The 27,791-nt window shown below is 41.8% G+C and overlaps 1 protein-coding gene across 4 annotated transcripts in view; it reads left to right on the forward strand.

Annotated features, from left to right (window-relative positions):
• Positions 1–2,157: 2,157 nt before the first annotated feature.
• The window catches only part of Ergic2 (ERGIC and golgi 2), a 30,880-nt gene continuing 5,246 nt past the window's right edge, over positions 2,158–27,791 (forward strand). Inside the window, exons 1-12 of one of the 4 annotated variants that reach the window (XM_038318447.1) lie at positions 2,248–2,304; positions 2,792–2,837; positions 4,833–4,924; positions 8,467–8,609; positions 10,205–10,313; positions 12,314–12,360; positions 13,068–13,138; positions 15,272–15,312; positions 18,370–18,471; positions 19,359–19,454; positions 24,156–24,211; positions 25,440–25,538. In XM_038318447.1, the coding sequence (XP_038174375.1) occupies positions 8,504–8,609; positions 10,205–10,313; positions 12,314–12,360; positions 13,068–13,138; positions 15,272–15,312; positions 18,370–18,471; positions 19,359–19,454; positions 24,156–24,211; positions 25,440–25,538 (727 nt within the window). In that variant the 5' untranslated portion in view covers positions 2,248–2,304; positions 2,792–2,837; positions 4,833–4,924; positions 8,467–8,503. Of the gene's footprint in view, positions 2,305–2,791; positions 2,838–4,832; positions 4,925–8,466; positions 8,610–10,204; positions 10,314–12,313; positions 12,361–13,067; positions 13,139–15,271; positions 15,313–18,369; positions 18,472–19,358; positions 19,455–24,155; positions 24,212–25,439; positions 25,539–27,791 lie in introns of all 4 variants that reach the window. The other 3 variants (XM_038318446.1, XM_038318448.1, XM_038318445.1) reach the window with 3 other exon arrangements.

Here is a 27,791-nt window from a genome sequence, read left to right on the forward strand (position 1 = left end):
GCTAGCTGATACAAAATTTGAGCAGAAAATTAGCAATCACCTATTGCTGAAGCATGTGACAAAGGGGGCTCTGGTGTACAGCCGAGAAGCTGGGAAGGAGTTTTATGAACAAACTGACCACTGGGATTGGCAGCTAGGGAGGGAAAGGAAACACAGACTGCAATCCAATCAAATTTGAGGCTGGTGGTGAAGTTCCTTTATCTATAGAGAGAGAAGGAATAGATTTGGGGTGGGAATAAAACACAAAATCCATATGAGATACATGTGAGTCTTTGGATAGTAAAGAAATATCAGTTTCTTTTACTTCTGTTATTTACTTGCTGAAGCTCATACTCAAACCACAGAGAAATAAAAAGATGCTTTTTCACTGACTACGGGTTGCTTTGAACCAGTTGTTCACCCCACACTAAAGCCTGTGCTCAATTAGTAAAACATCACAGGGTGGATCTTCTGAAAAGATTTTTCTCCTGAGATATAACACCACCAATCACATGGAAATTAACTTAATAAAATTAGGCAGGTTGCATGGGCGGTGTGGCTCGGTGGTATAGCTTAACTTGCATCAGGCCCCAAGTTTGATCCCAATCACCAAACAAAAACAACAAAGAAGAAAACGATCCATGATGAACAAGTTTCACTCTTTGGGGAAAATTAACTTTCATGTTCATTTTAGCTTTGAGAATTGTGACTTTAAAAAAATAGTATGATCGAGTTAGTTATTTTGCTTTATTGTGAAAGTTAAGTCTCAGGGGACAGTTATTACCCTAAAAGAAACTCACTCTGGAGACTCAGGGTCAGGTGTGACTGTGTGAACAACAGCCCAGCCTCTATCCAAGTAGGAGCCTGTACACTCAGACTTGGAAGAGGGAAGGGACAAGGAATGTCTGTTGATGTCTTTATGGCTAAGATTACAGCTAAGATAGAGTTGTATTGTAGGCATGTATTAACTCACTATTGGGCCCATTTTACAGATGAGGGAATGGAGATACCAAGAAATAAAATATGGTCCAAGTCACATGACATTAAGATGTCAGACTGGGCATTTAACCTCGGAAATAGTTGTACCCATTCAACTAGGTTCCTTAAGCTGGGAACTTTCAGTTAATTGGAGTAATCTTGAAAGTCTGGAAATTAAGTTGCTCTCAGAAGGCATGTATTTGTTTGGGATATATGAGATTTCTTCTCTCAGTAAAGGGTATTCACGAAGTTAAACAATGTGATTCGAATGGTTTAGTACTGTAGTCAGGATTTCCCAGCCTGTTTCTCTTTGACAGCTCTCTTAACCACTTCTGCCCCCCCCAACTAAAATTCCTTTCCTATTAAGCAAGTAAATAATGGTATCAGGGGGCTGGAGAGGTGGCTCAGAGGTTAAGAGGACTGACTGCTCTTCCAGAGGTCCTGGGTTCAATTGCCAGCAACCACATGGTGGCTCACAACCATCTGTAATAAGATCTGGTGCCCTCTACTGGCCCATAGGATATATGTAGGCAGAATACTATATACATAATAAATCTTTAAAAAATTAAAAAATAATGGTATCACTTTGCAGTAGCGAGGATTAAACGAGAAAGAAGTGTTTAAGACGGTGTAAAACACCCGTCATAAATACGCCGTTGTTATAACTGTCCTTTGCTTTCTTTTGGGTAGTCCTGATTTTGAAATGACCAAGACACATGACTGTGAAATCTGGAAGCAGGTGGGTGAAAAAGGAGCTGGAATGGGCTCCCTGTCCAGCAGTTCGGAGTCATCCCCTTTCCCAAATCCCCTCTTCTGTCCCGTGCTGATGTTTCCTTACAGTCTAGGATTTGGGAAAATGTAAAGCACAATGACTGTTTAATTCAAACCGATTCCCAAGCCTGACAAGGGACGTCTAGGGTTCTGGACCAGGAAAAGGGAAACTGCACAGACAGGGCCCCCTTAACCATCTGGACCACAAAGACCTCCGATGCTTTTGGTGGACCGTGATCACTTCCGGTCTGAAGAGCCGAGCGCGTTCCTATTCCGTTTTCTCCCGCCGTCGCCGTTGTCACACGGAAGATTAACTTTTCCCTTCCTGGACAACGCCAGCCCCTCGTGGTTTTGCTTCATTCCCACGTAGCCACGCCCCTTTCGGGTTCACCGCGCCGCTTGATTACATCACACCCCATCCGTGCGAGAGATATCGCGAGGTCTCCGCTGGCGCTCCCTTTCGAACCCGTTCGGCTGTGGGAGTCGCTTCTGCTCTCGCGAGATCTTCGCGGACGCCGGGCTCGGGCGACCCGGGCTTCTGTGAAACATGGCGGCCGGCTGGAACCGTAGCACTGGGTAAGATGCCGAGACCCCGCCGGGGCCGTTTCCCGCGGTCGTCCGCAGCGAACGGGGACGTGGGCGCGGCCGAAGGGCTCACGGCTGTCCCGACGCTGGCCCAGGTCGGATCCCCGTGGCTCTGCGTGGAGCCGCTGGCGGCCGAGCCGCTCCGCTGCCTGGGGGCGTTCCTGCCGAGTGTGGCCGGCGTCCGCGCACCGCGGCCCTGGGCTCCGTCGCTCGGCCGCTCACGGGCCGGCCGCGCCCTCCGTTGTCCCGTCCCGCTGTCGTGGGCACGGGAGAGGGGCCGGGTCGGGCCTGGCCGGGCGCAGACGCCGAGGCGGGTGGTGTGCGTGTGTCTCCGCGTGTGTCCCGTTGTCCATTGCCGACCCGGCCCGAAGGGGAGGGCATGGGTCGGCTCCTGCTCCGGGACTGCCGTGGGCGTCGGTAGACGGGACCTGACAGCTCCCTGAGCTAACGTCTCATTAACTTTATGTGTGGTTTTCAGTGCCCTGCAGACTGTAGGCAGATAACAGCTGTTCCGGTGCTGCGAGGTAGGTTCTCGGAAGCAATTAAAGACAGTTAAAAATAGACTTTTTTTGTACTTTGGCTTGAAGTTGTAATTCCGGATTCCGGTTCTTCCACCTCATGCGTACAACTCCCGCGTACATACCGAAAGAAACGAGTCTGCCGGATTGCGGAGGAGTTGTTTGCCTGCCTTGTTCATTAGTTGCCTTAAGTTATTATTACTATTCCACTTTAGAGAGGAGGATCCTGACACATAGAAGTTCCATGTTTTGGTAGTGAGGGTTCGGAGGAGGAGAAGCTTGCTTTCTGATAGTAAACTTCACGACATTACTGAGTATTATAATAGCTTCGTGGTACACGTTACAGAAATACGGCAAGATAAGAGGTCTGTGAGAGGAAGTCATCTAGAACAAGAGCAACGCAGATTTGGAAAAAAAATTAGCAATTTTTTCACCGGGGTTAGTCATTTAAATGATAATTCATTTTAAAGAGAAGTTAGTTTTAGACTTTGTGTGCTACAAATTCTATTGAATAGTATTACTAGATTTCAATTCTGTGTTTTAATGCCAGAGACTTTATCATTTGACTCCTGCGCCCCAGGTTCCTCATCAATTAAATGAGAATAACAAGGTATTACTGATCTCATGAAAAGTTGGGAAGGGTACATATTTCAAGTCATGGAAGTATTTAGAACAGTACCTACCATACTGCTCTTAGTTTTTGTTACTTATCATGTTTTGACTCCTGAAGTTTCCTGTGGTTTGCTCATCTCGGCACAGCAGAAAATGAAGGAGATCCTGTGGAAGAGTGTACTTCTAACCCCTAAAGTTCATTAACATTGGAGGAGTGGGGGATATGGTTAATAGGAACTCTAGAACACTTGTCTTCCTTGGTTTGGAGAACTGCGACCCTCTTAGTTAGTAATGCACACATTTGTCTTTCCTCTTCTCCATCCAGTCTTGTTATATCCAGACTTCTTTGTTAACTCATTCTCTTGCTCCTGGAGAACATTTATATTGTAGACATTTTCTATTTGTATCTCCTTATTTTAATCCCGTGAACTTTGTTTGAGTAGCTGCTGTTGTCCTAACTTCCTATTGCTGGAAAGCACTTCCAGACTCTTCGAGACTCCTGTTAGAATGTCTCTTTCTTAACATTTACGTTGTTAAAGTACATCTTCGGTTTGTGGAATTATCCACTAACCTCGGGTATGCTCACACTTGCTCACATCCTGATTAGAAATGCTTCTCAGATCTCTTCTGAAAATGATATTTTATAAAACCTCACTTCTGTTTTGATTTATAGCTGGCGTAGCCCGTATGTACTACCCTCTTAGATGACAATATGAAAGGAATTCTGAGAAGTCGAGGATCTTCACTTTGTCATAATAGCTAGTAAGTTCCTAGAAGATAGTTTGGTTCAGATCACAAAACTTGTGCCACACACTACTTGTCTTCCCAGTGAACTTTTTATCACTAAGAAACTTATGGGATTAAATCTGTTGACTATAAACTAGGAAGCTTAAAATAGTGGAAGTTTATTCTTTTCAGTTTTCAAGACTCAAATTCCAAAACCAAGATGTAGGAAAGGTCCTGCTTCATCTGAAGGTGTGAGACAGAATGCTTCCTTGCTTTCCTGGCTTCTGAGCAATCTTGCTCTGTCTTTGTGTAACATTCTCTCTCTAATGGGGCCTTCACCATGTGTTCTTGAAAGGATACCAGTCCTTTTTTTGGATCGCCCTAATGCACTCTGATTATTTCCAAATGAGATTCCGAATATTTCCAAATAAGGTTCTTTCACAAGTGGCAAGGCCTAGGACTTCAGCATATCTCTTTGAAGACATAGTTCAGTTCATTCCACAATGTAGTTGTATGCTAATCTTCTATTTCTCATTGAGAAGTGCACGTTATAAATAGCAGGTGACTCGTGAAACATTGATAATAGAAGATACATTTTTGTGCCAGTGAGTGGCTCATCTGGTACAGGTGCCCCCGAGCCTGATGCTTGCTTTTCATCCCCAGGACGCAGGCGGTAGGAGGAGAGGACTGATTCCTGCAGGTTCTTCTCTAGCATCCGCATGCGTGCCGTGACACGGGTCTCCCTCCCCTTAAATGTAAATAAAAAGATAAGTCTCATTCCAAAATAAATTCTTTCCTTTTTGTTTTCAGAAGTAATAAACTTAATTGAGCAGACTGTATGAAGTTTTCTGAGTTCTGTATTTTATTCTCATTCTAGTCAATGGACACAATGGTGAGATGGACTGTATGTTGCTCTCAGGAGTGTGGGGTCTATTTCAACATGAAGAGGCTTCTTAGTTCTTAAGCAGATGTCCAAGTATTGTCTTAGTTGCCACCACTATATCCGTGAGGTTTAATTTTTGTTACTTTTTTAAAGGACAGTTTAGGAGAGACAGCAGAGAAACCAGAAGTGGTATTAGAGATTACTAAAGTGTACATGCGGTGTTATCAGTGAACAGAAAGATTGTGCAAAGGCTTTATACAAGAATAATGCCATCAAAGGCTGTGTTTGAAGATGGAAATGGATAAAGTTACAGTGTTGATTTTACTAAAGGATATCCAAAGCAAAAAACCCTGTGCTATCTACTGCATCTTTTTTTTTTAATGTGAATGGTGTTTTGCCTACATATGTGTGTATACACCACATGTGTACAGTGCCTTTGGAGACATCAGATGGTGGTGGAATGGGGGTAGAGACAGGTACTGACTGATTCAGGTGTAGAGGCCGTGGGGCAGTCTTGAATGCACCTGTGCACCTAGATACCCATAGAAGTTGGCAACAAGAACTGAAGGCAGGGGCGCTGGAATTTGGAGCCAACTTTGCAGCTAGGCTGCATGGGACCAAATCCCTGTTCTGCACAGTGCCACTTTTACCTTCCTGTGAAAAATGTATTACTGTTTTTATTTATGAGAAGGAATCAGAATGGCATCTGCGGTATAGAAGAGTAAGTTCATATGTCAAGTGTATTGAATGGTACTTAACATGAAAGTTAGTTCTGTATGTCTGACTGCTATTATTAGGGGAAGGCAGACGTCAAAGAGAAGCGCTGGGGTGCGAAATATGATTAAGAACACATAAGTTTTTTACCCTGAGAATCTTCGGAATGAAGTATTAAATGGGAATTACAACATGAGGAAGTAGGATTTCATAGAGCAGGTTGGTTTTTTTTTTTTCAAGCATTGGATAACTTGTTTGTGTCACAACAATGGTTTATACAGCGACAAGTGTCGGAAATGGAATGGGCTTCTAGGAAGTCGTTAGTGAGCTTGCAGGAATGGGCAGGAGAAGTCGAGTGGCAGCCTGCTTCCTTCGACAGTGGTGATCCTAGGAAATAGTCGTGGGGGAGGCCTGAGACTGGGTGGTGGCCACGTGGGCTCTACTGTCTGGCTCAAGAGAGGGGAAATGCATAGATTGTGTTTGTTCTTGGAGTTTGTTAGACTGACAGCTACTTCCCACGTTTCTTGGTATAATTTAAAAGGAGCTCTACTTATAAAGCTTACTTTGAAAACTATACGTAAGTTTTGAAAGTAGAATCCCCTATTTATTTCTTCAACGTTTAGAGCCACTGTTTAAAGCTGGTGACTCTCTAGTGAACAAAACAGAACCTTTCCTCTTAGGCAGCGGTTTAAAAGTTCATTTACCCAAATATGGCAGTTGGATTTGGAATCTGCTGCTGTGGAGGTTTCCCTTCCATCTCTTAAGGCTTACCTGCCTGCTGTGTCAGGCATTGGCCTTGCAAAGGTGAAGTTAGACATGGTTCCTCCTTTGACTGTCCTGTGGGGTAAACAGGATATGCAGTTAGTGGCTAGAACCAGCTATAGGTACACAGGCCCAGAAGAGTGAGTGGAGTCAGTCACATGAGACTGGGAGAGACGGCAGGAAACTAACGCTGCAGAAAGAGCAGAGTGAGCACTGATTCTCAGCGGAACTGGAACTCAGGGAAGACACGGTGTGTGGTGGGCGTGGTCTGTGGAGGGCTCTGCAGCCATGTTGGGTGGCCCGACTCCTGTGTCATGGGAAGGGACTGGAGGGCTTCAAGGCAGATGATGTGCCATCTGATGCTGTTAGCAATTGATTCCCAGTAGTCAGGGAGTGCAGCGAAGCACAGGTTGTGGCCATTGAGACAAATGTACCTAGTAAAGGCCTTCTGTGCCCCGGGAAGAAAGCAAACAGAGAAACTTAGGAAGAAGCTAAGTCTGAAGGCAAACCTGTGATTCTGGCTTGTGCAGTTTGGTGTGTACTGTCAATCATTAAGACAAGAAAGTGGAAGAAAACCAGTAGTGAAGTAGCTCAGCGTTGGGCTGCCGGGACAGAAGTGTGTAGTACAAGGCAAGGAGGGAGTTTTCTGAGGGATCGTGGCTGAAATGAAGATGAGGAGGAAGCCAAATCTAGAGGGAAAATGAGTATCATGTCCACTTTCAAAGTCTTGGGTTTTGAAGCAGTTTGACTTTTCAGTTTATGATTTTGAGATTTGGGTGCTTGCTGAATTTCTTAGGTCAAGGCAAGAGACTATCATTAAGAAAATTTCTCTTTCACATAACACATGTGCTCATGCATGTGTGCAAGCCACACACACACACATGGGGAGTAAGACCATGGGTATCAGTATGTTCTAGACAAAGCTACAGCATGAAGTTTTTCTCTTGGATTTAGTACCACGACAGATGACAGCCTTGAGCCAGTTTAGTCAGGAGAGAGGGGAATAAGATGTAGAGTTGGGCTGGAGGGTATGCTGTCAGAAGTCTGTACTAGACTTGGACTGAGTTTAGGGAAGAGTCAGATTTTGCCTTAAAGAGACATGAACACTTTTACTGTTTAATAAGAGGCCTTTGGAGGTGACTCAGTCAAGTGCCTGCTGCACAAGCCTAAAGAGTTTGGATCCTTAGTGCCCATGTTAAAGGCTGTGTGTGGTGGCATGTTCCTCAGAGACAGGAGGATGCCTGGGGCTTGTTGGCCATCAGTCTATCTGAATTGATTAGCTCCAGGTTCACTGGGAAACCTTGTCTCAAAGAGTAAGGTGGAGAGATCGAGAAGAATCCTTAGCATTGATCTCTGGCTTTCACGTGCACATGTACGTGTCTACATGCACGGGCAGACATCATCTACAATGATGTCATATACAATTTTAAAATCACTAGATGATTTTAAAATGTTTGAGAATATGTGCTGGGGCCATTTGCAAGCCTGCTCTCTGAGGAAATGCATGAGCACTGTGTCTTTCTGACTTTGTAATTGGCTCCCCGTGGACACTGAGAAGCACCTGTGTTGCTAATATCAGTATCTGAGAACTTACAGCTCTTGTTGCCTTATAACTTCTTTTTCCATATATATGGAAATTATATATAGTTATACATATGTATATATAATTTGTCAACTTAATACAAAATAAACGTTTTAAATGTTAAAATTTAACATTTAAATTTGAACAATTTAAATGTGAAAATGTGACTGTCTCCCACTTTTGATTGTTTTTCTATTTAATTTGTGTTTGTATATTGCCTTTCATTCATAATTTTGTCAGAGTGAAAATGGAGAAGAGGGTAAAATGGGCACACTATTTTGTTTTGTCAAGGAGAGTTGAATATGCTGATTTCTGAGAAAATTGGTCGTATATTCATTTGCCTCTTTGTTCCTTAGCATGACTATATGAAGGAAGAGGAAGGTTTATCTGAAGATGAGGCGACTGAATCGGAAAAAAACCTTAAGTTTGGTGAAAGAGTTAGACGCCTTTCCCAAGGTTCCTGACAGCTATGTGGAGACATCAGCCAGTGGGGGAACAGGTGAGCTCGCTCCAGACTCTGGTCAGTAGATCACCAACGTGTGGGCGCTGGCTTTGGAACTGTTCATCCTGTGCCGAATGGCTCTGCTTTAACTGTCTGTGTTCTCTGTAGCGCCTGGCAGTGCTTATTACACGTCAGTGGTCAGGGGTACAGTTTACCTGTGGTGCTGTTGCAGCTGCATGTTGCTGTGTTTGTAGATTATGCATATTATATATTATTATATTATTACACATCAGTGGTCAGGTGGTACAGTTCACCTGTGGTGCTGTTGCAGCTGCGTGCTGCTGTGTTTATAGATTATACATTCGTGCTGCTGTGTTTATAGATTATACATTTTATATTATATATTATATTCTTACGTATAAATAGACTTGACAGTGGAGGGAGTTAGGAAAGGCTGCCGGTGCAGCCCTGTTCCGTTCTGCCTCGGGTGACAGTAAAGGCTGCTGTGAGAAAGTCCTTCTGCCTTAGCTCTCCGGGAAGTGAGGGTGTTAGTGTTTATATTGCTAGGGCAAATGGCGAATGTATTATGTAACTTTTTATGTGTAAGTGCTTAGAGCATTTGTTAAATAAAGTAAGTGATAAAGAATAGGAAAAGTCTCTGCCTATAATAATACTTCCTATTATTTTTTCCCCTGTGGTGAATTAATAAGATAACAGTCATATGCTGTTGCAGCATCATTGGGTAGAGAAATGTGTAATGAAAGGTGCGTATAATCACTTGGTAATGCTTGCCTAGCCTGTGTGGAGCCCTGGTGGTGGCACATACCTGTAATCCCAACACTAAGGAGGTGGAGGCAGGAGGATCTCCACTTCAAGATCATTTTTGGTTACGTAGCCAGTTATAGACTAGCTTCAAATAGTTATAGATTTCTTGAGACTCTGGCTCAAAAACAAAATAAAAAGCGAAAACCCCCCACAAAACAAAACCTCCCAAACAAACAAAAAACTCAAGTAAATAAAATAAAGTGCAATAAAACGGCTTGCTAGTTCTGCCCCCGTGAGTGAAGAGTGAGGAGCGCCTGCTCTGGGTGCACAGCCTTGTGTCGTGTGCTGGTCCGCGAGTTCTCACAGCTAGGTGTCTACTTAATTTGCAATACAGTAATATAGTTAGGACATTGCAAAGTACGTGGAACTATTTTAGGGTCTTAGAGAGCTCATCTGATTTTTTATCTCAGGACCTAGTTTGTTTGTTTTAAGTTGCATTATAAGTGCATATGTGTTTCTTAATAATGAGGGAAGTGTCTCTAAGTCGGTGTTGTCAACATGCTTACTACTTATTCTGTCTGTGACTGCTGTGAGCAGTACACACCTGTGCTAATGTAAAGTTTTGTCTTCTGGGGTTAGGCACTGTTGAAACTGAAGGCAAGCAGCTCTTTCTCAGGACACAGATGTTTGTGTTCCTGTTTGTGCTCCATGCTTTCATTTCTAAGCTGTTTTAAAACATCTGTCATGTTTTAAGAGAAATCATTTGTACTGTTTATTCAAATAATGTTCATGTTGAAAACTTTTTTTTTAACCTCATTTTAATCCTGCTTAAGATACCTGTTTACCTTTTTATTTTAATTCTATTTTTCTTTTTTTTGCTTCCTCAGTTTCTCTAATAGCATTTACTACTATGGCTTTATTAACAATAATGGAATTCTCAGTGTATCAAGATACCTGGATGAAGTACGAATATGAAGTAGACAAGGATTTTTCTAGGTAACCAAGTTTTTCTTCTTGATACCCTTAGATGCACTTTTAAAAAAACAACATCTTTTTAAACTATCCATTGTTTTGGTTTGGTTTTGGTTTATTTTAGTTTTGAAGAAATAACACTGGAAATCCTCATTAGTTGTTTATATTAATTGAAGCATTTTAGAATCCTCTAAATACTGTTTAAATTCTAAAGCAGGTTCATTATGCACTTATTTACCATCTCAAAAAAAAAAAATCACTTAGAAACATGGTTTTTTGTTAAGCCTGCAGATGTGGTGGCAGTCATGCTTAAGCTAAGCTGAGTTTTAACCTAACTTACTGTTAAACCCATGAAGACCAAGTACTAAGAGACAAAAGTAGCTCGACAGTCATTCCATTGCTTCATTGGACGTTTCTGGTGGGTTGCAGATAGTGGGCAGAGAGCTACGTCCACTCTTCTTTTACATCCCAGCTCTGCTGTGACTATGTCATGTACACAATTCAGGACGCCATTAACTCTGTATTGTGTGTGCTCTGGTTTTCTGTTCCGTAAAATAGAAATAGTAAGTTTAGGGCTTTTCTCACGGGCTTATGAGCTAAATAACTCGCAGTTTGTGAATTATGCATAGCATTGGGCTAGTCATGCAGCTAATTCTTGTCTGGCCTCGGTGTCTGCCTGTAACACCCTCATCTGTTACTATTCAGGGTACTGGTGACTTCTCAGACCCAAATGCTGCTTTTACTTCCTTTGTGTTCAGCATCATTGAAACACTTGATTTTCTTTGTGGTCTCGGGTAGATCAGGAAACTGTCTTCTTGGCCTCCACCACTGGTTCTTCCAACTCTCCCTGAGCCTCGCGTGTACTGATATCAGGGGTTAGAGTTCCAGACAATTTTAAGACTATGATGCTCTGAAAAAAATTGATTCCTGTTGATAAGAAGCACAGAACTGAGTGTGTTTTTGCCATTCTCCTATTAGTAATGCGTATTAGTGACTTATCTGTTGATTGATAAAATATCTTGGCCAAAAATAACTTGTAGAAGAAAGAGGGTTTTTTGATTTGTGGCTCCAGGGGCTAGAGTCCATAATACCAGAGAAGGCGTGGCATGCCCGCTGGAGCTAACACAAGAGAATGAGAAGAAGCGGGAGTAATGTCCTTCCTCCAGCAAGACCTCGCCAAACTGGGGACATTTCTCATGCAAACCACCACATAGTGGTTAATTCTACTATTTGAAAGTTAATTTTATATGAACTAGTCATTTGAAAACAAAGCATTGGTTGACTATTATTTAAAGGCCATGTAAAGCCAGTTATGGTGGTACACACCTTTAATCCCCCACTCAGGAGGCAGAAACAAATGAATCTCTGTGAGCTCAAGGCCAGCCTGATCTACATAAATTCAGGCCAGCCAAGGCTGCCCAGTGAGAGCCCATCTCAGAGTGAAAGGGCTGTAAAATCCATAACATCAGAGGCTTTCCTGGTAGTTTGCTCTCCTTTGTCCTAAGGCTGGCTGTTTTCTGTTTGGCATGTGTGCTTGAACCTGAAGCATCTACTTTCTATTCCACAGTAAGGAAATGGCACTGAAGGACACTCAACATAATGTATGATGTGTGGTTTTTATGATAAATGGAAGAAAAAACTTGGAATACCTTTTTGACTCAGGTTTCACGTCCTTAACAGTTCTATCTGAAGTTTAAATAGGCGAGCTTTAGTTTTTTGGGATTATTTTGGCTGTGGAGTCGCTATTAACGAAGATGACTGTTAAACATGGAGAAGCAGAAATGTTTAGGAGCCCAGAGAGATGCTTTTGCAGAGAATCAGAGTTCAGTTCCCCATAACCACATCAGGAGGGTCACACAAAAGAGAATTTTTTTTAACGTTCTTATTCTGATTTTAAGGAATGCAAGTTAAGTTCTAACTTGTGTTTTCCTGCCTGAAATCCACATTTTTCATAGGTGTGTTGATTTTCATTTCTGGTGTTTTGCTGATTGATAGGTACTGACAGCTGCCCTTTTCTCTTGCAGCAAGTTGAGAATCAACATAGACATTACTGTTGCCATGAAGTGTCAATGTGAGTACACCGTCACCTCCACCAAGCTGTCAACTCACTGACTTTTCTGAACGTGACTACAGTGTAAAGAAAACCGTGCAAGGCTTTCGCAGTCAGTTGTGATTTAGGCAGACTGTCTATCTGTGTGGGGAGTCAGGTTTCGACCCACACTCCACCTTACGTCGTTTGACTCGACCCTTTTACACCTTTACCCTGCGCTCTAGGACTGATGAGGGTTCTGTTACAAAGTCTCATTTTTCAGTTTCAGTTTTCTTTAGGTTAATGGTTTTAAGAGGTAAGGAAATACATTATGACTAAGTTTTGAGTTAGCACAGATCCTATATATATATATATATATATGCCATATTTGAATACCATTAAAATTTTAGCCTTTCAAAGTAAAATTTCCTATTTGGTATTTTTAAAAGTCTCAGTAGATTTGCCTTATAATTACTTTGAATCCTTAAAGTAATTCTTGTGATTAATTATATTCAGCATCTTTAATGGTTAGAGGCTGTTTAATTTTAGCAAGCTGGCCAGTGTATTAACCTTAGCTTTTTTACTATGAGAAAAATAAAATCATGAAATTTTGGAATACTGTCTACAAAAGCTACATAATTAATGCTACTCTTTAACTTTGAACAAATAAAAGTTATCTCTATTGTTGTTTTATAGCATATGGTTGTTTTGATCGGAGTGCAGAATGTAAAAACTTTGTTTTAATGCAGATGTTGGAGCAGATGTACTGGATTTAGCAGAGACTATGGTTGCATCTGCAGATGGTCTATCTTATGAACCAGTAAGTTTGATTTATGTGGTTTTTAAATTTGTGCAGGAAATATATCTTATTTTTTCCTTTTTATTTCAAAAGTAATCTAAATTCTCTGTAGAAACTTGTGATGGAGAAAAGTTAAACGTAATATCAAGAGCTTGAAATAACCACAGCTGGCATTTTGGGTAGGCCTCTAGTGTCTGTTATAGCTCAGGTTGCTGCTTCCTGTCAGATTCCTTCCTCTTGTATTTGCCGTAAGATTAGAAGTTGTACTTTGTAGTTGTCTCAGGACTTCATGACCTGTGCTACTTTCACCAAGCCTAAATCTTTAAAAACATCTGAGCTGTGGCTTTCTTATCACACTCGAAGGGAATCTTATTGGCATTTACCTTTTCCAGTGCTGATACTCTTAGTAGTTTCAAGGTACAAGCTGTTCTTAACTGACTCACCACACAGTACGTTACAGGGTAGGTACGCTTGTACTGGTACCTGATCAGAACTAGCTCTAAAACAGCTTCATGAAGAGCATGTGGCCCTCTGGTCCCATGGCATGTATTTACATGTTTGTTTTTAAATTCATTTTCTTGTCACTAAGCAGACTTGCAGAATAATGACCAAAGATGGAGGAAGACTAGAGTTCAGTCCATTGACTGGGTTGAGACAGGAAAACCCTGGATTAGTTCTGATTGCTGATTTAACTTTAGTTTACAGCCAAAAAAAAAAAAAAAAAAAAAAAAAAAAAAAAAAAAAATTTGTTTGTCTTTGGTCTGTGCTTGTTTTCATTACATTAAGTCCCTGTGACAAAATCCCTGTCAGAGACAACTTGAGGGAGCAGCTATTGGTTCTGGCTGACAGCTTTCAGGGTTCAGGCCATGGCTCCTTGGCCTCTTGTACTTGGGAGAACATCCTGAATGCTGCAGTGTGTGACAGGAGCTTTCATCCCATGTGGACAGGTGACAGAGAGACGGAAAAGAGCCAGGACACCTGAAGTAAACACCAGCGCAGTGATTGACTTCCCCGAGTTTCTGCAGGCTTCCACAGTTACACCATTAGCTGGGGTTCTGGGTTCTGCTTAGAAATCCGAGGCAGATAGTTCATATTAAGACCATAAAGCATGCCTAAAGTAGAAATGTTTATAGAAAAATAATTTATTATTGCAACTCTAATCCCCTCTTCTGATCTCTATTTTTCTACTAACAAAGTTTATTTTATTGTAATTTACATGGAGTAAGTAAATGTAATTTACTTTATAAATTCAGATACCGTTATAACATACTGGAGTGTGATCTGCAGATTTGTATCAAAATGGTTACCAGTAAACATTGAGACATTTGCATTTTATACTGTTTTTAGAATATTCAGTTATAGTGTTTTTTGGTAGCTTATAGTGTGTGTGCCCACTGCCACACGTGCTTAGACTGTTGGCATTGGGAAAGGTGCTGCCCACCATGGTTTTTGCGATAAGCATCTCTTTCACCATCCTGGAACCCTAGCCACTAGGCGAGGCTGGCTGGCCCACCCGTGTCTGCCGCAGTGCTGGGTTCCACGCATATGCTGCATGCTTGGCTGCTTTGCATGGGCGCAGACTCGGGTTCTTGCTTGCAAGGCAAGTGCGTTGCCAGCTGAGCATTCTCCTTGCCCCCGTGGCCTCTGCGCACTATTAGTCTTAATTTTGTGATTTTTGTTTTCATTTTATTGGGCTTTTGGGGTTTCTTTTTCAGCAAAGGTGTATGGTTTTGTTTGCGGCTTTCCTAAGAGGCGGAAGGGCTGTGGTGCCTGGGTTCCCACTTAGCTGTGCCCATCTGTCACCTGACCCCCCCACCCCCGTGGTGCCCTGCCCCCCCCCCCCCCCCCCCGCCCCCGTGGTGCCCTTTCAGTCTTAGTTTCCAGTTTCAACAGTGCTGAGCTTGACTGGTTTTCAGTCCCGATACCCATTTTGTGCTTCTGATTGTCAGCTTGTGTTTGTTCCTGCAAATACCAAGAAGATAGTTGTCCTAAGGGAAGCTTCTCTATGCTATCGTTGTATAAAACATTACAGATTAAATATTGACTATGTCTTAGCAGTATATAAGTTTGTTTCTTATTCATATAAAAACATTTAAACTGGTGCTATATTAACACCAAGGGATTTGTCAGTGACTGTGTTCTCTTTTTTGGCAGGCAGTGTTTGACCTTTCACCCCAGCAGAGAGAGTGGCAGAGGTAAAGTGTAAATGGTGTCATCACCATAGAAACCTAGACCATTTTTTCTGCTGGAAACTATGCATTTGTTAAAATATTTTAGTATATAAATAATCTTTATGACTTCAAAAACTATCAGGCCTTAGGAAAGTCTAACATAGTGTTTCTTTTCCATAGTATATTTTGACTCAAATAAATTTTAATTTTTATTTAAAATTTTAATTAAAAATTTTAACTGTAAAAGTATATGAACATTGTTTAGAATTTGGTTTGGAGCCAGGTGTGATGATGTACACCTATGATCCTAGCATTTGGGACACTGAAGCAGGAGGGTCAAAGTTCACTTCTTTCCTGGGCTTGGGTTAAGTATGGAAACAGACAAAAGGTTCATTTTATGAACAGCATAAAGGAAAAGCTGTCTCATTCTGGGAACTGCAAAACCATGAGTGATGAAAACCACATGTGACCCCTGGGAACTTTGTGTCTGAACTGTTTGTTTATCAGGGTGTTGTCTGGGGTACAGGTAGGGCTGTTCCCAGGGTTTAAGAAAAGGTGTTTTCTCTATCCCATTTTTGTTCCCAAGATGGCCTATATTTAAGGTTACCCAATTTCAGATTATCAAACAAAAATGTACTTAAATGTTTGTTTGTTTTTTACAGACATAGTCCCTAGTACACTTGAAGAGTCTTTTTCTTTTAATTACCAATTTTCCTGGATGGAAGATTTTTAATATTGAGATTGAATATAGTTGAAGAAAAACAGTGAATATTAGAGCTTTCTGGGTTTCTAGCAGTTTTACTAGAAAGCTCTTACTAGAGGTGAAAATGTTACTTTTATCCAGAAATATTAAAGTGAGAGTCAAGTGTGTGTGCATACTTGTAATCCCAGTATTTAAGAGGTTGGGGCAGGAGGATCAGTGGTTCAGAGCCAGGTCTACATCATGAAGCCCTGTCTCAGAAAGCTAAAACAAACAACACACCCAGAAACACTAGCATGAGCTGTTTCCTCTTTAAAGTTTTAAGATTTTTGTTTAAATATGTGCCTATATGTGTATGCCATGTTGCAGACTGTCTGTTGTGGGTTCTGGGAACTGAACCCCAGTATTGGAAGAGCAGAAAGCACTTTAACCCTCAAGTCATCTCTTCTGACCCAAGATGGTTCCTTTTATCTAGAATTCTATTAAATATTGAAGGGGACTAATGAGTGGGAACAGACTGATTTTATTGAGTAAGAGGGCTTTTCATCACTCCTGGGACTTTGTGCATCTCTTCATACAGCATATCTGCTGCATATCTTTGTACTTGGCTGTTGGTTGGTGAAGTCTCATAGTCTCTTCAGACTCTGACCACTGTCATCCATCCATTAAGCTGAACTTGAGCTACAAGACTTATTAAAAATGAGTATTCTAGTATGGAGGGAGATCTGTAAGGCCTTGTCATTACTAGTAATTACATACAAGGATGTCCTTTACCTTTGGAATTGACTCTCTCGGTTGGTGCCTTAAATAATTAAGGTTGCAGTATCTTTAGAAGAAAATTTCAAACCCTGAGCACAGCCTTTTGGGACGTCTGCTTTCTCTTTCTAGATTTAATGTTAATGAAACAGACAAGCCCCTTAACCCAGTATTCTAGATGGGTAGTGCATAAGTATTTTCTCATTTCTGTGTCTATACAATACTTGTACCATTGCGATGAGATATGGTATATTGGGAGGTAAATATTTGTGTTTTTAAGATGGCATGTTTACATGTAAGTTTTTTTTCTACTTTCAAGTTCATTATTTTTTAGAGTAGTTATAAGTTCACAGCAGATATGAGTGGAAAGGTCAGAGTTCCCATATCTCCTTTATCAGCATCGAGCTCCAGAGTGGCTTACTGTCATAATCCATGAGACTTGCATGGAGGTCTATAGTTCACCTGGGGGCTCCCTCTCAGAGGTCACTCCTTTGAATGGACAGTTGTGTGATAGTATATATCCACCATGGTACCATCGAGAGTAGTTTCACTGCCCAGAAAGTTCTGTGCCACCACCGTTCATTTCTCCCACTGTGTGTAGTGTTTGTGCTTGCTGAGTTATGACCTGAGATGTCACTTACTTAAGATCATGCTAGAGGAGGTGACTCTTAAGCATTGTTGCTATTCTTTTTCAAGATTTATTTATTTCACTGTAAGTATGTTTGAACACTTTAAAATTTTTAAATAGATTTATTTATTTTGTATGTATCAGTGCTACACTTGAACCTATGTCTGTGGAGTTCCAGACAGGTGTGAACACCGCCGTGCTGGTGCCAGGACCACACCTGAGACCTCTGCTGAAACAGCAGCTGCTCTTCGTCCTTGTAGCCACCTCTCCAGTCACCTGTGTGTGGGCGTTTGTCTGCATATATGTCTGTGCACCCTATGTGCCTGGTGCCTGGAGAGGCGAGAGGAGGGCATCGATCCCCTGAAACTGGAGTTACAAATGGTTATTTGCCATGACATGGGTGCTGGGAACTAAATCCAGGTCCTCTAGAAGAACAGCCAATGCTGAGCCATCTTCTCGTCCCTCAGTCATTGTTTCTTAAATGCAGTCTTTGCTTTCTACAATCCTGTTGATTCTGTTTTAAAAGTTGTATGAAGACTAATTATACTGTATTGCTTAGAATGGTCCTGTAGAATAAAATTTACTTCTTTTGGGAAAGAAGACATCAGGTGATATTAAATGGTGCCATGACCTAGCTTATAATAAGCCTTGGGATTGTATCTCGATAATCTGCAGCCTCCAATCCAGCGCCCTGCTGTGTGGCCTGCACTTAGTTCTTATTATCTACAGCACTTACTTCAGTGCTTGGCAGAAGCAAACATTTTGTAATTATGTGTGAAAGGTAAGCTTAGACACTCAGCAGAGCAGACGGTGTTTTTTGGTGTCTCTGACTACGTGTGCACTATACTGCTCAGCATCCTCACCTTCCCTGAGAGTAGCTGATGAACTTCCTTCTGGGGTATAGTCCTTCAGTCACCATGGTTTGTCTCAGTCAGAAGTCTTTTGTAGCTGAACAAGTCTTGGCTTGGTATGTATCTTCCTGTTTTGTCTCATCTAGGATGCTGCAGCTGATTCAGAGTAGGCTACAAGAAGAGCATTCCCTTCAAGATGTGATATTCAAAAGTGCTTTTAAAAGTGCATCAACGGCACTGCCGCCAAGGTGAGAGAGCGCTTCAAATGTCCAGTTCTTTACCAGGAATTTACTCTGATGTGTTTTAGTGTTGGTCCTGCTGTTTGTTCTTTATATACTTAAGGTGTCTTGCCCTTGAATTCTAGCCTGTGATTTTGAGCTTTTCATTGAGTTACTTTACTTTTCTTTATGTGGTGTATGTATTTCTATATAAAATTCTACTGGCTTTAAGAAAAAATTGTAAGACTATACATTTTGGTTAAGAATTTATTTTTACTCTTGTGTCAGAGTAGGTAACAAGGATTGCTGTAATCATGAAAATGATTTTTTCAGATTTAAAAATATGCAAAGACTTTATATTGGCCTGGAAGAAAATCCCAGTTTTCACTTGGGTGCCTTTTCCTGACCTCAGTTTCCTTCCGACCCAGCTGCAGACTTGAAGATACGTAATGATCTATATAAATCATAGATCATACGTAAATATGGTAGCTATATAGCAACTCTAAGTGGGTGTAAACCACCGCTTTAATCTTGACATTAGGACCCAACAGTTTATCCTTAGGGTTCTCCTTTCCCTGTGTGCCATTGTCACCAGTGCACGGTCTCTGTGCCGGGTGTGCACTGAGACACCTGAACATGTCACACCAGTGCATGGTCTCTGTGCCGGGTGTGCACTGAGACACCTGAACGTGTCACACTAGTGCACGGTGTCTGTACCGGGTGTGCACCGAGACACCTGAACGTGTCACACTAGTGCACGGTCTCTGTGCCGGGTGTGCACCGAGACACCTGAACGTGTCACACTAGTGCACGGTGTCTGTACCGGGTGTGCACTGAGACACCTGAACGTGTCGCACCAGTCCACAGTCTCTGTGCCGGGTGTGCACTGAGACACCTGAACATGTCTTGCCTTACAGGGAAGATGATCCATCACTGACTCCAGATGCATGCAGAATCCACGGTCATCTATACGTCAATAAAGTAGCAGGGAATTTTCACATAACTGTGGGCAAGTATGTTCTTTTCACTTCCTGAAGTTCTTTAGATGGGGTTGGAGCTTGATTAAAATTGTGTATTTTCCTGACCAGGTAGTGCAACCACAAAGGGCATGTAAAGTGTTGTTTGTGGGTAAATAGTGATTAAAACCTCTCAATCGTAACTTCTGTAGCCAGATAGCCTGATTCTAGGAGCTCCATCAGTGTGTTCATTTATTGATAGTAGGTTTTGTTTTGTTTAGCCCTTTGTTCTCATCAAAATGCAATCCCTGAGTAATTCTAGAAAAAGTCTAAAGTTGCTGATATCTAGAATGAAGTAATTTAGGTAACAGCTTAGGACAACTGTCACTTACTCTCCTGAATATAATCCAGTATCACAAAAAGCTCCCCAGCTTTCTCCTTCCACGGAAAACTGATGAGGATGAGGATGAGTTCGCTTCTGTCTAAACCGTCATTGGACTATCGCTGTGTGCAGAGTACTGGTCTGGAGACTCAGGGTCACACAGTGGAAAAGAGGGGAGCCCTTACTCTCTCTCTGAGTGCTGAAGTCCTACAAGAATAGTCAAACTTTGACCAGTAAATACGTTAGTTATTAGTTGATTATAGTTCTATTGAGGCTCTAAAAGAACTATAGCTGATAAGGAAAATTACGTAACATAGTCTACAAGTCAGCAGAGGCTTCATGAGGAGACTTTAGAATTATATGGGGAGTTAGGAACATATATATAAAGTAGAGAGAACATGTCAGAGAAAAGAACCTGCTCAAAGGGTACCTTTGGGTTTATTGTTTGTTTACTTATTCGTTTATATAGAGAGAACAAAAGACTTCATTGCTTATAATGATCAAATCCAACTTTATTTTTTCTTTGTTGTGCTTTTCTCCTGCAAATTTAAACTTTGCTGTTTGGCCATGTTCAGTGCTCACTTGCTTATCTGCAGTGTTGTCCTGGGGACTTTGAAACTTTGGCACCATGGAGGCAGCACATGACGGAGAGGGCTCACTGCAGCTCACGTGTAAGCAGTGCCCTAGTCCAGAAGGAAGCACAGCACGAACTTCTGCTGTATCATGGCCTGTATTTTATTTTGGCTGTCTCCCCTATTTCATACCTTTCAGCAGATGATAACTTGGATATAACAGACCACAGAGGGAAAGCTCTTGTTGCTTGTGTCTCATAAACTGAAGTAGACTGACCTTTTGTTTTTTAGTGTTAGGTTTGTCAAGCTCAGTGTTGATCCTGTTACCTGTTGAGTGCAATGACAGTCCTCGCTGCCCATAGAGAATAGTTCAGAGGGCACGATTGTGGTGTTTGAATTCCAATATGCAAATGCTTGGACATGTGCACACCAGAATGCATTAGAAAGAAGCATATGCTTGCATTTAGCCATAGAGTTGTGACCAGATAAACACGCGCGGGACACTCAGATGATGGGATGACATCTGAGCACTGAGAAACGCAGGATAGTGAGTCTTCTCTGAGTTCCCAGCATATGTTCAAATAACCCATAGGTCCTCTGTGTAGCTGAACAGAGTTGAGGCTCAGATCAGTAGTTTCTCATTTTTGCATTGTCTCAGAGGGCACCTGAGAGGTCTTTGTCGAAATATGATTCTCTGCAGGGTGTTTTCTTTTCTGTCTGTGGTCCATGGATGCCAGTAGCATCCCTAACCTCAAAAACCAGTAAGTGCCACAACCAAAAAGCTGTTCTTGAAACTGACTGAGGCTCAGAGCTGTTCTCCTTCCAGTTCTGGTCCCATCTGATGGCTTAGATATGTCAGAAAGCAAGCAGGAAAATGGAAGCTTCTTAATAAATGTCATCACATAGGGTAACTGAATTTGATTTTTAACATGTGTGGTTTTTAAGGGAGATGCTTATGCTGTGAATCCATAAAATTTCAATTTATGCCCAGCACTCGGGAGGCAGAGGCAGGCGGATCTCTGAGTTCGAGGCCAGCCTGGTCTACAAGAGCTAGTTCCAGGACAGGCTCTAGAAACTACAGGGAAACCCTGTCTTGAAAAACAAAAACAACAAAAAAATTTCAATTTATGTTTTCTACCAGAAAGGGGAGGATTTAATCTAAAACAATTCTAAGTGCCTCACAGACCTTAGGTTGTGAGAAACTATTGAAGTCAACTATAATGCTGTAGTTTGTAATTTGATTATTTGGAAGAATTCTTATTTCTAAATTTAAAACCTATAGTAGGAAAACAAAGAGATGGTATCAGTGGGACAGGGAGACCTCTGGCTGTAGTGTTTCTGTTTAGTGCTGCTGGAGTTAGCTACAGTCATTCCTCTGCATCGGATGGCCATATATCTCCATCACATTGCCGATTCTCGGAGTGCCTGTGCTGCAGAACAAGGTAAACACAAGTGGAGACCTGTTGGGGCACACTAGAACTTGACAGTGACTTTATTACTAATCAGGAAAGATGTACACATTATGGAAAATTTTCTCATTGCTAAAATTGTTTACTGGGTAAAGCACAAATAAGGAACAGCATGTGGAAACCTTCATAGTGATGTTTTAACTTTCCATTTTTAAACCAAGAGCAGGAAAGGACAGTTGTTATTCTTAGTACCAAAAGAATAAAGAATTGGCTAAACTTAGAGAACAAAGGCTTATCACAAGTGAGCGGATCCTGAGAGCATGGTTTCCAGATGCAGCCCTTTTCATTAATGAAAGAGTTCAGATTTGCATTCAGAAGTGAAGTTTTAGTTAAGCATGGTGGCATACACTTCTAATTCCAATGCTCAGGAGGCAGGGGCAGGTGGACCTCTGTCTGAGGCCAGCCTTGTCCACATAGTAAGTTCCAGGCCAGCTAGAGTTACGGTGAGATCCTGTCTACTTCCCTACTGCCCAAAAGATGAAGCTTTGTTGAAAGGTTACATTACTTTATCATCTTGAGGATGGAGCAGTTGACTCTTTAATGGTCTCAATGTTTCCTGGTGTTGGTGCATCACCGGCAGGTGCCGGTGTTGTGTACATTGCTGCACTTGGTTATTATTTGACCATGTGAAAATCATGGAAACACAGGCTCTAGTTGCCGTACTTTCAAATCACCATCGAACTTGGCTACAGAATATTGTGATAACTGTGACCTCACAGTGACTGCACTGAAAGATCACAGTGTATGTTGATAGTGTCAGCTAACCAAGCACTCACCGCAGTAGTCCCGACTCCATCGGAAAGCAGTGGTAAGGAAAGTAGAGTTGAATGTGGGATGTTTAGTAGCATTGTAAGAGAAAACGAGGTTACAGTCAAGTGTCTGCTCACTGATCAGCCAAGAAAGAAAGATCCTGTACTTCTAGGTTAATGAAGTGTGTTTGATGGCAATAGCTGAAAAAATATGTTCATTGAAAGTAGATTGGCCTTGGGCCATTAGCTTTCAGTGAGAAAGTGCTTCAGCAGCTGAGGACAGGGAGTCCAGTGTCCAATAGTCAAGAAGCATGATAAGGCTAGAGGCATGGCTCAGTGGTAAAGAGATAGGAGTCCTTTTCATGAACCCCCATTGGACAGCTCACAGACCGGTAACTTCAGCTCCAGGGTATCTGACACCCTCTTCTGGACACCAGGGGTACTGCACACACATGCCTATGCCCACATACTGGGCTTCCTGTGACCCTGACGAGTGCATAGGTGTTGTTACCACTACTGCTTGTTGTTTAGTGGATTAAGGATTCAATGAAAATAGTAGTATAATTGGGATCTGTAATTAGTCTATGTTAAATAGCCGAGGGAAGACTTTTTTAAGAAGTGGAGCCTAAAGTGATATCTGCTAAAGTTTGTTATCAACCAGCAGTCATTCCATTTGCTCCTATGGACTTAATATTGTTCATTTCTGTGATTTTCATTAAAAATAAAATCTCAGCATTCCAGTTTGGCTTTCTGCACAACAGCTAGATGCTTGAGCAGTAGTGAAGTTTTATTATAGTTTTTTAGTACTGCTTTTGGTCAGTGTTTTAGGAATTATATTTTGTGAACACTTCATAGAATAGCTTATAATAAATTTAACCTCAAATTATGAGGGAAAATAGTATTTATGTATAAACTAGTACTGTGGCAAAGTTGCTGTAGTCATACGTGACAGTGGTGGTTCTGAGTGGCTCCAGCAGACTGATGTGGACGTTGTGGGAGCCAAGGCTTCCAGTCCCACCCCTAGCGTGTCTCAACTCGGATTATGGTTCCAGTTGTCAGACACCAGGACAAGTACAGAGGAAGTTTTAGAAATCTGAGGTGCAATTTAGGAAATTCTGCCTAAGTTGGGGATTACTGATTTCTGATATACAAAATATAAAAGAGAAGACTCTAGTGGCATTTTAGAAATGTCTTCAAGGAAGTGAATAGAGTCTGTTGAAGCGTGCTGATGGATTTGTGTTTTCAGAGAATGAAATATTTTGGTCATTACCAGACACAAGTGAGGTCGTTTTTGAAATTAGGATCTCCAGCTTTAAGCCTCAGTGAGCAAAGATTTTTTTTCCCCCTGGAAAGCACATGTGAGCTACAGAATGAACTCAATTTTCAGGGTTTTGTGTTTCATTGATATTTATCATCTTGGCTCATAAATACTTAACACATTTTCCATTTGGCTTTCTGCAGCCTTAGTTACTGCATTGCTGAGACGGCTTAGCTGTGACCAGATGCCACTCTTACTTTGCCGTGCAAGCTGCTGAGTGACAGGGAAGGTCGGCCTTGTTAGTTACGCTTGTTTTTCCTCCTTTCAGGGCAATCCCACATCCGCGAGGGCATGCACATTTGGCAGCACTTGTCAACCACGATTGTGAGCAATTTCTGAGATTTCGTTTCAGTATAGAAACGTTTGCAAGAGAAGTTAATTTTGTGTGTGTGTGTTGTAGTGTAAACACAGGGTAGAACTTTGAAAGTAAACCTGACTCCTGTGGTAGCAACACCTTCTGCCTTTAACCATCAGTCCTGAGACAGAGGCAGGTGGTTCTCTGTGAGTTCCAGGCCAGTCAGGACTGCATAGGGAGAGTTACTCTCAAAGACAAGTAAATAAAAGTATTAGCTAAGTGTGTCGGCACCTGTAACCCCAGCACTTGGGAGACTTAAGCAGGGAGATGGTCATGAATTTGAAGTTAGCTTGTGCTGCATAGTGAATATCATGTCAGTGAATGACAGGATCCTGTCATAGAAAGCAAAAGCAAAAAAAAAAAGAAAGTAAGCTGTTTAAAAATTTATACCCAAAAAGAAACAACTTGGTATCCCATCTACAGGAGAAAAATCCTTAAATGTATTGCTTCAAATCTATCTGTAAGTTCACTGCACTTCTCTCTGTTCATTGCCCAGAAATTCCTGCAGTTAGGGGGGCCCAGGAGAACTTGGTGCCGTTCTGTACATGGCCACTAACAGAGGCAGGATTCGAAGTGGATCCACATACAGGCTATTGACACACTCACAATTACTTCGGTACAGTGATAATCATAAAACTTCAGTGTTTTTGGAGAGTGGAACTGAATGGAGCATGTTTTCATAGGCCTGGTTGGCCTAGGGCTGCATATAGCCCTGCGTGACCTAGAACACCTTGTCCTCCTGTATCTACCTTCCAAGTGCTGGGATTACAAGCTTCTACCACTGTACCAAGCAAGACTTTCTTCTTAAACTTTGCTTTTAGAACAAAACAAATCCTATAAAAATCAGTTGATCATAGCAGTGGTATATATTAAAAATATTTGTGATCACTTTCATTATTTGACTAACATCCTAATGTTCTAATGGCATGGTCTGGTTTCTGTGTGATGTTTAAAAATCAAGGAAGTTGTATGTTTTAGACAGAATTAAACAAGAGAGTTAATAGAAGTTAATTTGTATATAATCATAAGATTTGAGGCAACATTTTATCAGGATTTTATTGTACATTTATCATGTGTTTTTTTTAGCATGCTGTTTTAAGTACATGATTTAAACATAGGTGAGAATATAGAACTGTCTGTAGCATGGCACTCTAAAGAGGTAATGTGAGTTCTCTGCCTTTATTTTCTTTATCTTAGCTTACAACTTTTCTCACAGAATAGACCATTTGTCTTTTGGAGAGCTTGTTCCAGGGATTATTAATCCTTTGGATGGAACTGAAAAGATTGCTGTAGATCGTAAGTATTTAATAAATGCTCTTAGAATTTGCATACAGAAAATTGCACTTAAAACCTTAACACTGGTGTGTTTCCCCTCGCTGTCACCCTTGAGAAGCTAATCTTTTTTTTTTTTTTTTTAAAGATTTTATTTATTTATTATGTATACAATATTCTGACTGCATGTGTGCCTGCAGGCCAGAAGAGGGCGCCAGATCTCATTACGGATGGTTGTGAGCCACCATGTGGTTGCTGGGAATTGAACTCAGGTCCTCTGGAAGAACAGTCAGTGCTCTTAACCGCTGAGCCATCTCTCCAGCCCTGGGAAGCTAATCTTTAAGAGGCTGCTGAGTCTGTGGTAGACATGAGTGGGATTTAAGTTTTAAACAGTTCTACAACAGATTGAAGAGATTAAAATGCCAGGAGGGTTGGTGTGTTGTTTAAAACAACAGTCGCTGGGGAAAGAAGTTCTCTTCTTGTCACAGGACCCAGGCTCTCGAATGCTTTTGTAGGAAGCTCCCTGCAGAATGTCACCAACCCAGGAAGCCTGGAGTTATTCCAGAGTGGCATTGCGTGTAGTCAGGTGTGTGCTATCACAGCAGCTGTGTGCGCTTGTGTTTTTAAGCCTCTACTCTACGTGGAGTACTTAATCAAGCACTGAGGGTTATTTTCTTCGTTTTGTAGCAAGTGGTGCGTAGCCTGTTTTCAGGTGGACCTTGTTGCTATTTTGAGTTAGTGTTTTACCATTTAGATCAGGCTGGCCTGGAAGTAATAGTGGCCCAAGCTGGCCTTGAACTCTCGGCAATCCTCCTGGGATTACAGGCTTGTGTTGCCATGCAGGTTTGTTTTTGGACATTGATCTTTTTGTACTTTTATTTACCGTGGTGACGCCAGGTGACTAAAAATGACCCCTTGAATGGCAATCCCTGAGCAGTTTGTTTAGTTACCTCTTTGCTCTGATGTCACCTTCAGAGTCTGTCAAGTCCAACTTCGGTTTTCTGTGTATTTAAGATGAATAGCCATGAGAACTGTGGTTACTGCTGCAATGTCATCTAGGTTTCTGCTCTGGGAGATGCTGTCTTTGCCTTCTTATGTCCCATGCATGGCTATTAGTGCCTGAACTAATGCATGTGGGCACCTGCATGCCTCTTGACTGGGGCTTTGTTTTACAAAATATGAGTATATTGTCTTCATTTTCAGTTTATCTATCATCTATCTATCTGTCTGTCTATCTATCTATCTATCTATCTATCATCTATCTATCTCTATCTATCTATCATCTGTCTGTCTGTCTGTCTATCATCTATCTATCTATCTATCTATCTATCTAATCATCTATCTATCTATCTATCTATCTATCTATCTATCTATCATCTATCTATCATCTATTTTGCATCCTGACCATAGTTTCCCCTCAGGCGCTCTCCCACCTTCCCTGTCTTCCCCCCATCCATTCCTCCTCTGTTTCTGTTCAGTAAAGGGCAGGCCTCCCACAGATATCACCAAAACAGGTTGCAGAAAGACTAAAGCACCTTACCTTGTAGTAAGGCTGGACAAGGTGACCCAGTATAAGGAGTAGGGTCCCAAAAGCCAGCAAAAGAGAGACAGCCCTGCTCCCACTGTTAGGAGTCCCAGAAGACCAAGCCACACAACTGCAACATATAAGCAGAGGACTAGGTCGATCCCATGCAGGCTCCCTGGCTGTCGTCTGGGTCCTACAATCCTTCCTCCCTCTCTTCAGCAGGATTCCCCGAGCTTGGCCTAATGTTTGACAGTGGGTCTCTGCCTCTGTCTCCCCGTGTTGCTGGATGAAGCCTCTCTGACGACTGCTGGGCTAGGCACCAATCTGTGAGAATAGCAGTGTCGTTAGGCATCCTTACATTGACATTTTGTTTTTACTCCAGTCCCATTTGGTTCAGTCCTGGGTCTCTGGGCCGTCCTGGAGCTCCAGGCGGTGTCAGGGGAAGGCCTACTCTTGTGGCGTGGGTCTCAGGCTGTACAGTCATTGGTTGGCCACTCCCACAATCTCTGTACCACCCTTACCCCAGCACATCCCATAGGTAGGGCAGACTGTAGGGCGAAGATTATGTGGCTGTCTTGGTGTCCCCATCCTTCTACTGGTAGTCTTGACTAGTCACAGGAGATGGCCAGTTCTTAAAATTATTTATTACATACTAAATCCAGTGTGGGTACCCTCACACCTCTTGTGTCCTAAGTGGGACTTTGTTTTACCAAATATGAGTATGTTTTCATCAGCTTTTCCTTTTTTAAAAT

Source organism: Arvicola amphibius, chromosome 2 (genome assembly GCF_903992535.2).
Source record: "Arvicola amphibius chromosome 2, mArvAmp1.2, whole genome shotgun sequence".
Lineage (NCBI taxonomy): Eukaryota > Metazoa > Chordata > Mammalia > Rodentia > Cricetidae > Arvicola > Arvicola amphibius.